The sequence below is a fragment of the Artemia franciscana genome, chromosome 8 (assembly GCF_032884065.1).
Source record: "Artemia franciscana chromosome 8, ASM3288406v1, whole genome shotgun sequence".
Taxonomy (NCBI): Eukaryota; Metazoa; Arthropoda; class Branchiopoda; order Anostraca; family Artemiidae; genus Artemia; species Artemia franciscana.
Window position 1 is genome coordinate 6,838,681 of NC_088870.1, and position 13,571 is coordinate 6,852,251.

Below are 13,571 nucleotides of genomic sequence, written 5' to 3' on the forward strand. Positions count from 1 at the left end.
GACATGGTCTGCCGCCTGAGAAGACGTAAAGTAAATATCAATAGACTCGTCCTGCTTGAAAACAAGTTCAAAATTCACCTTGGTGATCAGAAAGACAGCTTTCCTAATTTGCATTATTCGATCTTTTGAAAAGGGTTGGCCATTGGTTTTCTTGATTGAGACAGTATAATAATTGGGGTGATCGTTAGCACTTGTTTCTGGGACACTTGAAGAGAGGGGTTGCACTATCGTTGGTGAACGAGTTTCATCCTTTTTCCTCTTTTTGCCAGGCGTCTCACCTCTTTCATTAGAGTTAGTTTCGGCTAAGGCCTGAATTCCTGACAAGTGGCTAACAGTTTTGGATCGCGTAGTTGGGGGGGTTCTAGGAAGAGTTTTATAGGTAGGTTGGAATGGTGACCGGCTAAGGGTTTCAGTGGGAGTATCCTTCTCGGGTGGTAGCCTTAGGGGCTTTTTCCCCGTCATTTATTCCGACGAGATACTGCAGATTCACAAACTTAATCACAGTTTTTAATCAGCGATAACACCAATATATTCAATTATACACTAATAATAACTCACTGTGTATGAAGTGAGCAATCCCTCACAATTAAGTCCGCAAGTTAATTGCGCAATCACAATACAGTACAAAAAGTAATCCGGTTAGGTTCATAAGCTAGTTCCTTTTAGTTCAGATACTAAATTCATACTGAAAAATTCATACTGGTTTCACTCGACCATTTTCGTAATTTCTGTTCGTTTTGAGTTTTATTTATTAATTGATAATGATTTGTGGTAGTTTCACGCTTGGAAGATTATTTGACTTTATTCTTGCTCATTCTTGACTTAATAGAGCTCTTTACTTCTCTTTGAAAAACTTGTATTGTTGCAACAGTTTTTTAAACCAATCTCTATTCGTTTTTTATTGACATAGTCTTTCTCATGGAAAAAATAATATTTAAAGTCTTTTCAGTTTTCTTCTATAAGAATCTACAGTATGTATTGCTATTTGTTGGAGAAACTTTTTATACAATTTTCAATCCTGACACAAACAATATTTTTTAATTTAATTTTATGGCTTCTGAAGTTGACCTGAAAAATAAAACTCAACATCACTCCCAAAAGATTATATCAATGTTCTTTGACAACCTGGATACACTTACACTCATAATTTATTTAAATTGTAAGAGCAGAAGTAGTAACAGTAGTATCCCCCTAAGCTGGGGGTTGTCAGCCCTACTTAATTTTTGCTCGTTTTGAGTTTGACTCGGTTATTCATTGCGTGATTTAAATAAACAATATATGTTTAAAATGTCTTATAACTTTTTCAACTTTAATAAATTAGAATTCTCAAAACTTTAAGTAATATATATCGATAGATATGTACTAAACTGACAATCCACAGCCATTTCTTATTATTAAAGTGCGAATTATTTTTTTGGTCTTGAGAAGGTTTGGGGGTTGTCAAAGACATAATTTCCAGACATTTCAACAACACTGAACAAAATGGCCATCTCAAAATTTTGATTGGATGTGTTTTTGGAATTGATGGGCATGGGGGGAGGGGGGCCTTGTTGCCCTCCAATCTTAAACAGGGCGCTAGAAGGTCTGATTACCAATCCAATCAGCCCCTCCGAATTGTATATGATCACCCTAACTATATATATATATATATATATATATATATATATATATATATATATATATATATATATATATATATATATATATATATATATATATATATATATATATATATATATATATATATATATATATATATATATATATATATATATATATGCCCCCAGATCATAACTTACAACCCTTGCCCAAAGATCTGTGGGGGTCATCCTCAAAGACATAATTTTCGGAGATTTCAATTATGTTGAACAAAATAGCTATCTCAAATTAATTATTGGATGTTCTTGGGGAAACGGTGGGCGTGGGATGGGGGGTTAGTTGCCCTCCAATTACTTTGGACTATTAAAAAGAGCACTAGCCCTTTCGATTTCCAATCGAATGAGCCTTTTTTGAAGTTTCTACAGCAACAAATAGCTATCTCAAAATTTCTATCAGATGCATTTCGGGAACCCTTGCCCTGAGGGCTCTGGGACGGGGGGGGGTCATCCTCAAATACTTAATTTTTGGACCTTTCCGTTACGTCTAACAAAATGGCTATCTCAAAATTTTGATTGAATGTACTTTGGAAAAGGGTGGGTGTGGGAGGGGGGTTAGTTGCCCTCCGGTCACTTTTGACTATTAAAAATATCCCTTTCAATTTCCAATCGAATCAGTCTTTTTTGAAGTTTCTACGACAGCAAATGGACATCTCAAAATTTCTGTCAGATGCATCAAGGAGGCACATTCGTGCCTCTTTAAAGTGGCGAACCACGACAATGTTAAGCGATCTTCGGTTCCAGTGGTCGCAGAGGGATGGGAAGGGATGCATTTCGTAGCCCGAGCTCTAACTAAGAAACCTGCCGAATTTCATCCCCCTCCGACTTTTCCTTCATTGGGAAAATCTGGCCGAAAGTTTCGACCCCCCAACCCCAGCCCCCCTTTAGCGTTGTCCGATCGGGATGAAATTCACAAGTTAAGGTCCCCTAAGGCCCAGGAGCTTATCCGCGAAATTTCAGCTCGATCAGATAACTCCTTCCCTGTTTTCCAGAAACCACGCATAGCCACTTAATGTTCATTTTCTTTTTTTTCTTTAAGCCTACAGGTCACAGCCAACATCGGATCTGGGTGTACGAAGACTCATTCGACGCGGAATTCTCCGAGTAAGTGCCCTTGAAAGTTTTGTAGGGAAATCTTAACCCCCCGATTTTCTAGCTTAGAAAAACCCATTTCCCCATTGAAGGTAAAATTTTCTCTTGTAATAACATCACTTGTTTGAAAAATTATTGCACTAACAGCGGCTTGGCGCAGCGGAAGCGTGCTGGGCCCATAATCCAGAGGTCGGTGGATCGAAACCGCTAGCTGCTAACTTTTTAAAATTTGTAAAATTAGGTGATTTTGTCAGTTTGAATTTATTGATACAGAAAGGGAGAAAATAAACATGGAAAAATGTGATCAGAATTACATACTGGAATGTTCACAAGAATTTATACCGAAGCGGGGGTAAGGCTTGATGGAAGCAAGTTAAAAGAACCATTTAAATTGATTTCCTAATTGAAGCCGTTGGTGAAATTTTCTATTGTAATAACTTGTTTGATAACAAGCATAACAGCAGCTTGGCGCAGCGGAAACGCGCTGGGCCCATAAACCGGAGGCGGGTGGGTAGAAACCACTAGCTGCTAAATTTTTAATTAAGCTGCTAAACTATTAAAATTATCAAAATTAGATAATTTTGTCAGTTTGAATTTATTGATACAGAAAGCGAGAAAATAAACATGGAAAATTATTATTAAATTACATCCACCATGGATTGTAGAAAAACGTACAGAAATAATATGAAATAATAGAAAACGAAGAAAACTTCGTTTTCTTAAAGAGTTAAAGAGGCTGCGTCCCAAAGTCGAACCTTAAAACGTACAGGAATTAGGAGACGCAGTTGGGGGGCTGCCGCCCCCCAAACCCCCCGCTTTTAAAGACTCTTTTGTACAGGTTTTTTGTTGTGGGGGGCTGCCGCCCCCCGCTCTTGGCTTTGGAAAGGCCCTATTTTAATTAACAAAAAATTGAAATGAATGAATAATGGAATAACTTCGAAAATGTTAAACACAAGAGGACAGGAGAACCATTGCGCCGAAACTAGTAATTAGTAACAATGAAGTCCCCCCACAACAAAAAACCTGTACGAAAGAGTCTTTAAAAGCGGGGGGTTTGGGGGGCGGCAGCCCCCCAACTGCCTCTCCTAATTCCTGTACGTTTTAAGGTTCGACTTTGGGACGCAGCCTCTTTAACTCTTTAAGAAAACGAAGTTTTTTTTCATTTTATTTCGGGTAAATTCCAGCTGTCGGAGGGGGGGGGGGGTATCCACCCTCTGATTACAGGGCACTAGGACTTCTGATTACCTATCCAGTGAACCCCCTCTAAAGTTTATACGATAGCCCCTTTCTATATATGCCTTATATGCCCCCCAGGGTATACCTTACAACCCGTGCCCTGAGGGCTGTGGGGGGGGTTCATCCTCAAAGACATAATTTCAGAACCTTTTCAACTACGTCGAACGAAATAGCTATCTCAAAATTTTGATTTGATGTGATTAGGGAAATGGTGGGCGTGGGAGGGGTAGTCGCCCTCTAATCAATTTCGACTATTAAAAAGGGCACAAGCCTTTCCAATTTCCAATCAAATGAGCCCTTTTCAAAGTTTCTTCGACAACTCCTTTGATGCGACGTGCTCTGGTCTAAAAAAAAATACACTGTGCCCACATCGCTTTTTACTTAGGCAGCGCTATTGCGCTGCCTATGATACCACCGAAAATTCGTCCGTAATCAAAGGATTTTTGATTTTTTGGTTTTTTTTTTCATTGTTAGCTTGGACTTGGCTACCAGAAGAGGATGGTCGGAGTCAAATTCTGCTCCAAATAGTACTACTCTGTCTAGTACGAAAGACTTCCAGCACTTTGGTATTCGTGCACAATCAATCATGTTCAGAATGACTGAAAGATTTGAATAAAAAAGAAATAAATTCTCCGTCATATTCATTCCGGGCTCTGAAATGCCAAAAATGAATTTTTAGGGTAATATTTTCCTAACTGTTTAAGAAGGAGGAGGGGAAGGCTCAGTTGAAATAATACTGCTCCTGCAAATTACCCAGTTGTCTTCTACCTTTGCAAGGCGAAGCTCAAAATATATCTATAATAGAAGGGGATCAATCAACCCCTCAGTTTCCATATTAAATTCTTATTTCAAATATATTTCTCTAAATGAAGGGAGGCTAGAGATTAAATCCCCTTCTCCTCTGTCCAAAGGACATTTTACGGAAAGTTTGAAAATTTACTCCAAATATGAACGTTTAGAGGTTTTGGGCAACCCCGTCTCTACAAAAAAAAATCACAGCAAAATTAGCCGTTGCACTACTAAAGATTGTTGTATAGTCGTGTGTATTGCGTATGTATTTGTATGAAATGTTCATAATAACTGTTCATTTTGCAAAAAACTTTGTATATCTTAGGCGCCGAACCGGGTACCCTCCCCCCTCCTCAGTATTATAATCTACGAAACGGGTTAAACAGACTGGCTATTCCTGAATTTATCATGATAGTATATATTTTGGTAAAGTGGTGTGATTTCATCAAAACTCGGGGGGGTTAAAATTGGAACCAATTTTATTAAATCAAGCGAAAATGACAGTGAAAACTAAAAAATGAGCCATATAGTACCATACAGGCAAAGATATACTAAAGGAAACTGACCCATTTTGTGGATGCCTGAATTCTGCAGGCTTATCTTAGTTTTGACAAGATTTTATAAGAAACAAAAATTTACCTGAGGGTGGAGGGTAAACTGGGATGGGAAAGCAAGGTCTAGGAGGGGCAGTTGCCCCCTCACCCTTCCTCATAGCAAATTACACCCCTGTTTTCGTGCTTTCCTGGCTAGAATTGTTATTTTTCAGAAAGAAAGGCCAGAAATCGGTATCTCTCTGGCCCTTGGTTTCTTTTGTTGCTTAAAAAGGATCTTAACGTTGAAGTTAGGTTAGAATGACCGATGTCCTAATATTCTATGACGATTTTCTTAATATTCTATGCCCCTTGTTCAATGGAATCACTCCTGGTACAAAAAAAAACACACTTATCCTTTACAATTTTCTTTGGAAAAAGAACAAGATGTTGTCTGTTTGCATTTAGGGGTATGAGACCTCAAATCTAAGGTTCACTGGCATGTTGAATTTAAGGTATAGTTTTTATTCAAGACAGCCCTCCTGACCCCTTTGAGTTTTTCCCCTTTTCCTAGAATTGTTCAAATCTTCTTACTCTAGTAACCTTTGATGAGTAGCTTAAAACTAAATAGATTTTAAACATTCGGAATCAACATTAATGGGAGAATGTACCATATGTATTGCTGCGCCGAAAAATAAGGGAAAATGTTGTGTTATTCTTAATCATGAAGTGTAGTGGTTTCTATGTATTTAACTTGGGATATGGTTTCATCTGGTGATTCTCACCCCTTCCCTAACTCTTGTTAGTGCAATTTACTTTTATTACTAGCGCTATTAATTTTTTACTGTCAATTTTAACCAACAAATGTCAATTCTTACTTACGATTGATTAGTAATAAATGCTTAACAAAACTTGGTAAAGAGGTATCAAATTGTTTTAAGTATGGTTAAATAAATAAAAAAAAGTTTTTTTTAACTGAAAGTAAGGAACGACATTGAAACTTAGAAAGAGCAGAAATTACTTTGTATATGAAAGGGACTGTTACCTCCTCAACGGACCACTCCTTACGCTAAAGTTTAACTCTTTCTCTCAACTCTACTTTTTAAAACAGTAAAAAGCTTTAGCGTAAAGAGCGGGCCGCTAACATAATATATTATTTTCTTTAAATGTAACCATAAGCATGTTTTGGGTGTTTGATTCTTTCGAGTATTTTTAATGTCTGAGCACTTTCTGCTCAATTGGGCTCAACTGACTTTTCTACTTGGTTTAAATTTTTTTTTCTCCACTATCCTTTGGATTTGGATTGCTTTCCACATTTCTTGCAAGACCTGCTTATCATTAATCCACGGCAGCATCAATAACATTTCTCTTCTCAATTTTATGTGGCATGGAATATGGTTGTTGATTATTGAAAATATTTGAAAAGTTTTTACTGACAATAGTGCATCGCAAAGGATTGCCTTCCAGAGTCTTATCAAATATACTAGCCGTTTTTCATTCAACACTCCTTCAAATTTATTATTCACCCCTATTTTTCTTATTAATTTTTATTTATATTTTTATTTATCACCTTATTTTATTTTTCTTAACCAAATTCATCCTTCGTTGCGTTGTCTTGCAAAAAATAGCGTTAGATAAAAAAAATTCTCTAAATCTATCATTTTCATGTTATGGAGTTTGTTGTTCTCTTCTCCTTCTTGATAGGTATTTGGAGGCGCCAGTGTACAATCTCTGTGCAAATAATAAATCTCAAAATTTCAAATTTTCAAAAAAAAATCTCAAAATATATCTGCACAATCTTTTCTTCTTCCTCTTAGGAGCTCAATAATTTAAACTAAACCATTTCAAGATTTGAGGATGAAAGGGACATTTGCAATTCTGTACATTAATGTCCCATAGTCATTTTCACTTTGTGGTGGGTATAACATATCCACTTCACAATAATTGAAGCTCAGCGAGTCACATTTTTTTTTCAGTGACGTTCTTGGGTTTCCGCACTCTTACAGCAGGTGACGGATAGACTCTGTATTACTTGCACAATTGCGAATATTGATTCGCTTAAAATCAATTTCTTAAAGTGTTCTTTTGTTGCTGTATGTTGGACTCTATCGAAATATAACGTTTGCTGCTTTTCTGTTGTGGGTATATATTCTTTATCTGGTGTCTTTCCTTCGTAGTATTGTATATATTGAATTTTAGATTTTCCATGGTTGCATGTTATTTTTGATTTTCTTATTAACCAGGTGACTCTCCGATAATTTGAACAAAAACTTGTGTACTCTGAACTTCTTGAGCCTAGAAGGGTAGCCTCCCTTGCTAATTTATTAGCTTTTTCATTACCATTGATTTCACAGTTGTTTGGAGATAATTGCAGTCCTACTCTTATGTCTTTTTCTTGACACATTTTTTATTCCTCATGGATTCCCATAACAGATTTGTGTCTAATTCCTTTTATTACTACGGTTGTCGACCTGCTACCTGAAAGAACTAGTACTTTGCTGTTTTGTGGACATTCTCTCTGAATAAGGTTTATTGCTTTTTCTATTGCTGTCATTTCTGCGTCGAATATTGACAATCCTTCAAGCCTTCCTGTAAAAGTCATACCTTTTTCAATTGATATTACAAAATATCCCAATTTCTCTCAATTTTGGACCCATCTATGAAATATTGCTGAAAAGATCCGGATTTTTCACTTAAAGAATTAAGCAAACAATTTCTCTTAACCTGTGGCGGATCTTCTTTCTTCCAAATAGGATACGCCCATATATTAATAATAATAAATAATGTTAATATTTATTCTAAAATAATTTTGGAGTTTGTTCTCTTACATTTTATATCTCAATATTCATTGATACCTAAGGTATTAACAATACTGGCAACAGCAGGGGACCAGTGGCTTCGCATAGTTCCATGGAATGGATTTCCAAGCTTCTGAGATTTGCAGTTTGATTTTTCTTGCTTAGAGTGGTTAATTTCTTTCGATATTTTCAATATATGTTTTGTTGCAAGCTGTTAAATTCTTCTTTTTAATGACACGATTCCCGCTTCCATCCTTGAGGCTGGGATTGGTGTCGGTTTTATTCCACCTTTAATTATTCTTAAGACTTGGTTTAGTACTTTTTCTAGCTGATAATAATTTTTGTCACACATTTCTGCCATCGATGGATTGGTATACTCTATTTTTTTACCGTATTGCAGCAGTATAAAACAGCATTAATATTAACCTATCAGGTCCCCAGCTTTTGTCAGCTAAACACTTCAGCATGTTCTTCTCTTCTATTTAGTCTCGTTTTATATCAAACGGTTCGTGGTAACAAACTCTAGTAAGGAGTGACATGGCTCAATAGTACCCGAAACTCTAAAAAATAGAATTTAGATACCAATAATTACATCAAAAGAATCACATTTTTACGCTGATTCTAAATATATAAGTGTCAAAAAGTTTAGTTTCATCCACCAAAAGTTACGAGCCTGAGAAAATTCACCTTATTTTAGAAAATAGGAGGAAACACACTCTTAAAAATCAAAGAGTCTTAACAAAAATCACACCATCAGATTCAGCGTATCAGAGAACACTACTGTAGAAGTTTTAAGCTCCTATCTACAAAAATTTAGAATTTTGTATTTTTTTTTCCCAGAAAACAGGATCACCCTGAAGATCACGGGTGCATGTTTACTTGTTTATTTTTGTTTTGTTTTTTTCCTCAGGGGTGATCGGGTTGACACAGTGGTCCTAGAATGTCACGAGAGGGCTCATTGTAACGAAAATCAAAAGTTTTAGTGCCCTTTTTAAGTTACCAAAAAAATTCGAGGGCACCTGGGCCCCCTCCCACGCTCATTTTTTTCCCAAAGTCACTGGATCAAATTTTGAGATAGCCATTTTGTTAAACATAGTCGAAAAACCTAATAATTATGTCTTTCAGGACGAATTAATCCCCCACAGTCCTGGGGAAGGGGCTGCAAGTTCCAAACCATGACCATTGTTTACATATAGTAATAGTTATTGGGACGTGCAAAGACATTTTCATGGGGACTTTTTCATGTTAAAGGAAGGTTGGGGGAGGAGGTTACGCAGGAGGATTTTTCCATTGAGGAATTTATCATGAGGGAAGAAAATTTCCATGAAGGTGCCGTGGGATTTTCTAGTATTATTTAAAAAAAATCGAGAAAATAACTAAAAAAAAGTTTTTTCAGGTGGAAGTAAGGAGCAGCATTAGAATCTAACATGGATACAAATTATTATTCATGTTCGTCTCCTCCATAATACCTGACTCTTTACGCTAAAATATTTTTGGTAATTTCAACTATTTATTCTACGGTCTTTGTGATTCAGGGGTCATTCTTAAAAAATTGGGACCAAATTGAAGCTTTTGTGTAAAGAGCGAGGTATTGACGAGGGGGAGAACCCCCTCATATACGTAATAAGAAATATTAAAATATAGAATTTCGTTACGTAAGTTAATTCGTAAGTTATGTATATTTATTACTAATAAAAACGTTCGTGAATAAATAAAAGTTCTAGTTGCCTTTTTAAGTGACCAAAAATTGGAGAGCAGCTTCCTCCCCACCCCTTTTTTTTAATCAAAATCGTCCAATCAAAACTATAAGTAAGCCACTTAGCCCCAAAAAAATTAACATGCAAATTTCGTTTTAATAATTCAGGTGCGGTGAGTCAAAATTAAGACATATATTAACTAAAAAACGTTCAGAAATTAAATTTAAAAAACAAATTTTTAACTGCAAGTAAGGAGCGACACTAAAACTTAAAACGAACAGAAATAATCCATATATAAAAGGGGATGACCCCTCTTCTATGCCTCGCTCTTTACGCTAATGTTTTTTATTGTTCTTAAAGTACAGTTGTGAGAAAGAGTCAAACTTTAGCGTAAGGAGCGAGGTGTTTAGGAGCGGGCAGTCCCTTTCGTATGTGGAATAATTTCTGTTCGTTTTAGTTTTTAATCTTGCTCCTTACTTGTAATTAAAAAGCTTGTTTTTTTATATTAATTTAACCTAAAATAGTACATTTCTTGAATAATTTCATATAATGATATGCAAAATAGGTCCCAGGGTCTAAAAATGATAGATGACGCTAATTACTGTTAGATCCAAATCATTTTTAGGAAGAAGACAATTGAGTAAAATAAAAGGGCGACTTTCAAACTGAAGCAGCCCATTTTTTTCTTAGCAAAATGGCCTCTTGGAATCAAAGTATGATTTTTGATAAAATGACAGCCTTATCAATTCTTCATTAAGATCTTCTCAGGCTATTTGCATATAAAGACAGCAGAGCATCAACTCACGAAAATGTGTGTGTGTATGGAGGGGGGGGGGTGTCAACACTGTTTTTCAAAATCTAGGAGGGGCCATTCTTTTTCAGTAAAATTATCAAAAAATGGTATTCTTAAATGAAAGTATAAAATAAAAGGTAGGTTAGGGTAAAATTCTGGTTAATTGACTTTTTTAATTTCTGTTCGTTTTGAGTTTAATTTATTCTTTATTAGTAAATTCTTGTAATTTATTCATTTATATTAGTATTTCTATGTTTTTTTGCTATGATTGTTTGGTAAAATTCTAGTTAATTGACTTCTTGCTATCTCAGAAAGGGTTTAGGTTAGGAAAATGAAACTTTCAGGGATGTATCTACAGACTAAATTATGTCATGGGAAGGTGTTTTGAAGCAACTACCTCCACTCCTCCCTCTAGAGGGCCCTGACCTTTAAAAATATGTGTGTTATAAAAGCAAAAATCTTTCAAAATAGATTTTCTGCTTAATTGAAGTACAACAAAATTGTTTTCAGCTTCATAACTTTGCTCAATTCCATTTTATAAGGTTTTAAAGATATGCAAATACATTTCCTAAATTTTGAAAAAAAAAAACATTGATATGGCTCAAAATTCCACTCAAATAACAGGAATTGCATTTTCAGAACTAAAGGCAGAGAAAAAACAACTAGTAACTGAAAATTAAGGTAAAATGTTGTTTTGTCAAAATTTCAATAGGTATAGACCTGTCATGTAGGCATATTTCAAGGCCCTCTAAAGGAAGAAGGAGTGGAGGCAGGTACTTTAAAATACCTCCCTGGGGCATACTTTAGCCTGTAGACCCATCCCTGAAAGTTTTATTTTCCTAACCTAAACCCTTTCTGAGATAGCAAGAAGTCAATTAACTAGAATTTTACCTAGGCTAGGTTTTAGTGGTTTTACTTTCTGTAGCACAATGAAAATTCAGGAGACTAGGCTGGGTAAAAACCAGACATGGCTTAAAATTCTAAAAAAATAACAGAAATAAGATTTTCAAAAACTAAAGCCAATGAATAAGAGATTGAAAACTTGAAATTGATGTAAAATATCTGCCATAATTTCCAAGATAGTAAAAAGTAGCTAGAATTTTATCAACAACAATTCTTACTTCATAATTTATGGAAAATTGTTTACAGACATTTCACTCAAGAGGGTTCAAACCCAACCAAGTGCTGCAGATGTGTGTGCAATCATAGTAATAAGAATCAAGTATGCCAAGCAGACATAAAATGTAAAGTCACTTAACAGTTAAGTCACTAAACAGGGGCTCCTAAAAACACTCCATTGTGGAAAAATAGACAAGCTCAAATAGTGACAAGACAGATTCAAGATATGAAATAAGAAATGGCCCCCAGCAAAATTGGCAGAGTTTTGAATCTGACACCAAATTTATCTTTCCAGTCTAACCCAATTAATGTTGCTGCATTGGAAAAAAAAAATATCCAACACCAAAAAACTGTTTTGGATGTTCAACACCAAAAACTTTTATATTTACTATCTCCCTCCTACTTCTGCAGTTGTAATGGCCTTTAGTTATAGGCCTTGCTGCTCCTGATTCTTGCCACCTAATGATGGCATGATTTTGATAATTTCCTGTCAGTATTATATGAGTCCCTGAGTCAGTATCAGGCTCTAGACCAGTGGCTCCCAACCAATTTTGGGCCATACCCCACCTAGGCATTCCTAAATTCTGATATCCCCATGTGATATTTAAGTTTTGTTATTTAAAAATTCTCTGATGATCCTCCTGTGGTATGAAGTTACCTATTAACATGCTCTCCTCCACCATGGGTCAAAAATTGATCACTAGAAGAACTTTGTCATTGTTACACCTTTAGCTGTCCCAACTAGGGTGTGGTTAGTGTAGACTTTTGGGATCCAATACTGATGCCCATATAAAACAGTACCAAAGGTAGACAGCCAATATAATTGCTGATAAATTTCTATCCAGAAAAAATCTTACCTAAAGTTTAAACCCTGCATCCTTTGCCCGTATTCACACTCAAAGGTTTCTTTGAAACCTTTGAAAAGGTTTTCCCTGGTCTATTGCATGCCAAAGAATACTACTACTAATAACTCACTGCAGCACCAAGCTGCCTGAGGCCAACACAGCTACACATGCTCCTCCTCCAACCTAATCTATTCAATGCCTCCCTCTTTACACCCTCCCAGAAAGTTCCCATTTCTTTTAAATCTTTATTTATGACATCCTCCCAACCCAGACAAGGACAACCTACTTTCCATCTAGCCAATCTTCCATCTAGGACAATCTTTGGCAATCTGTCATCTTTTATCTGCAGAATGTGGCCCAGCCATCTCAACCTTTCTTTCATTATAGCCCTAGAAAGTGGGATTAAACCAAATTTTTTGTACAACCTACTGTTTGAAATACAGTCAGTCAGCCATGTACCCAGAACAATCCATAGGCAATTTCTCTGGAATACATCTGAAAAGAATACATCAGAGAGCACTGAAGCAGCACCTGAGCATCAGTCTAAGATTAAATTTTTTTTTGTAAATTGTGGGTCTCCACAAATGTTTAAGAATATTGACAGGGCAAAATGATATTTAATAATAGCTAAACCTAGGGATGAAACATTGAATTTAAAGAGGAATCAAATTAAGTTTACAAAAAAGGCTATTTATCTGTTAAATAGGGCCCAAGGCCCCAACAGAGTAGATTAAAAAATAGTGAAAAACTTGCTATTGATGAGTAATTTTACTGCTGTTACCCAGACTTCACAAAACCAACATGGTTATTTTTTATGTGGTATGCTGCTTCAGTCTCATGTTACCATGCTGCACTGCACAACTGAAGGGAGTCTATTAAGGCATGCACACAGTGCATGTTGCTGCCAGTATGCTGCTGCCTTTTAAAAAAATAAAGTTAAGGAGTTGCATGGCCAGAAGGCACACCTAAAGCTTATGCAAGATGGAACAGGGGGAAACACTTTGTGTCATTGCTTAT

The 13,571-nt window shown here is 36.0% G+C and overlaps 1 protein-coding gene across 2 annotated transcripts in view; it reads left to right on the forward strand.

Moving 5' to 3' along the window:
- LOC136029913 (actin-interacting protein 1-like) overlaps positions 1-13,571 on the forward strand; it is a 247,574-nt gene that overhangs the window by 126,250 nt on the left and 107,753 nt on the right. The window contains exon 1 of one of the 2 annotated variants that reach the window (XM_065708424.1): positions 10,401-10,510. The exons of the other annotated variant lie outside the window; for it this stretch is intronic. Within the exon in view, the coding sequence (XP_065564496.1) occupies positions 10,492-10,510 (19 nt within the window). The 5' untranslated portion in view covers positions 10,401-10,491. Of the gene's footprint in view, positions 1-10,400; positions 10,511-13,571 lie in introns of those variants that run through there. 2 annotated transcript variants of the gene reach the window in all.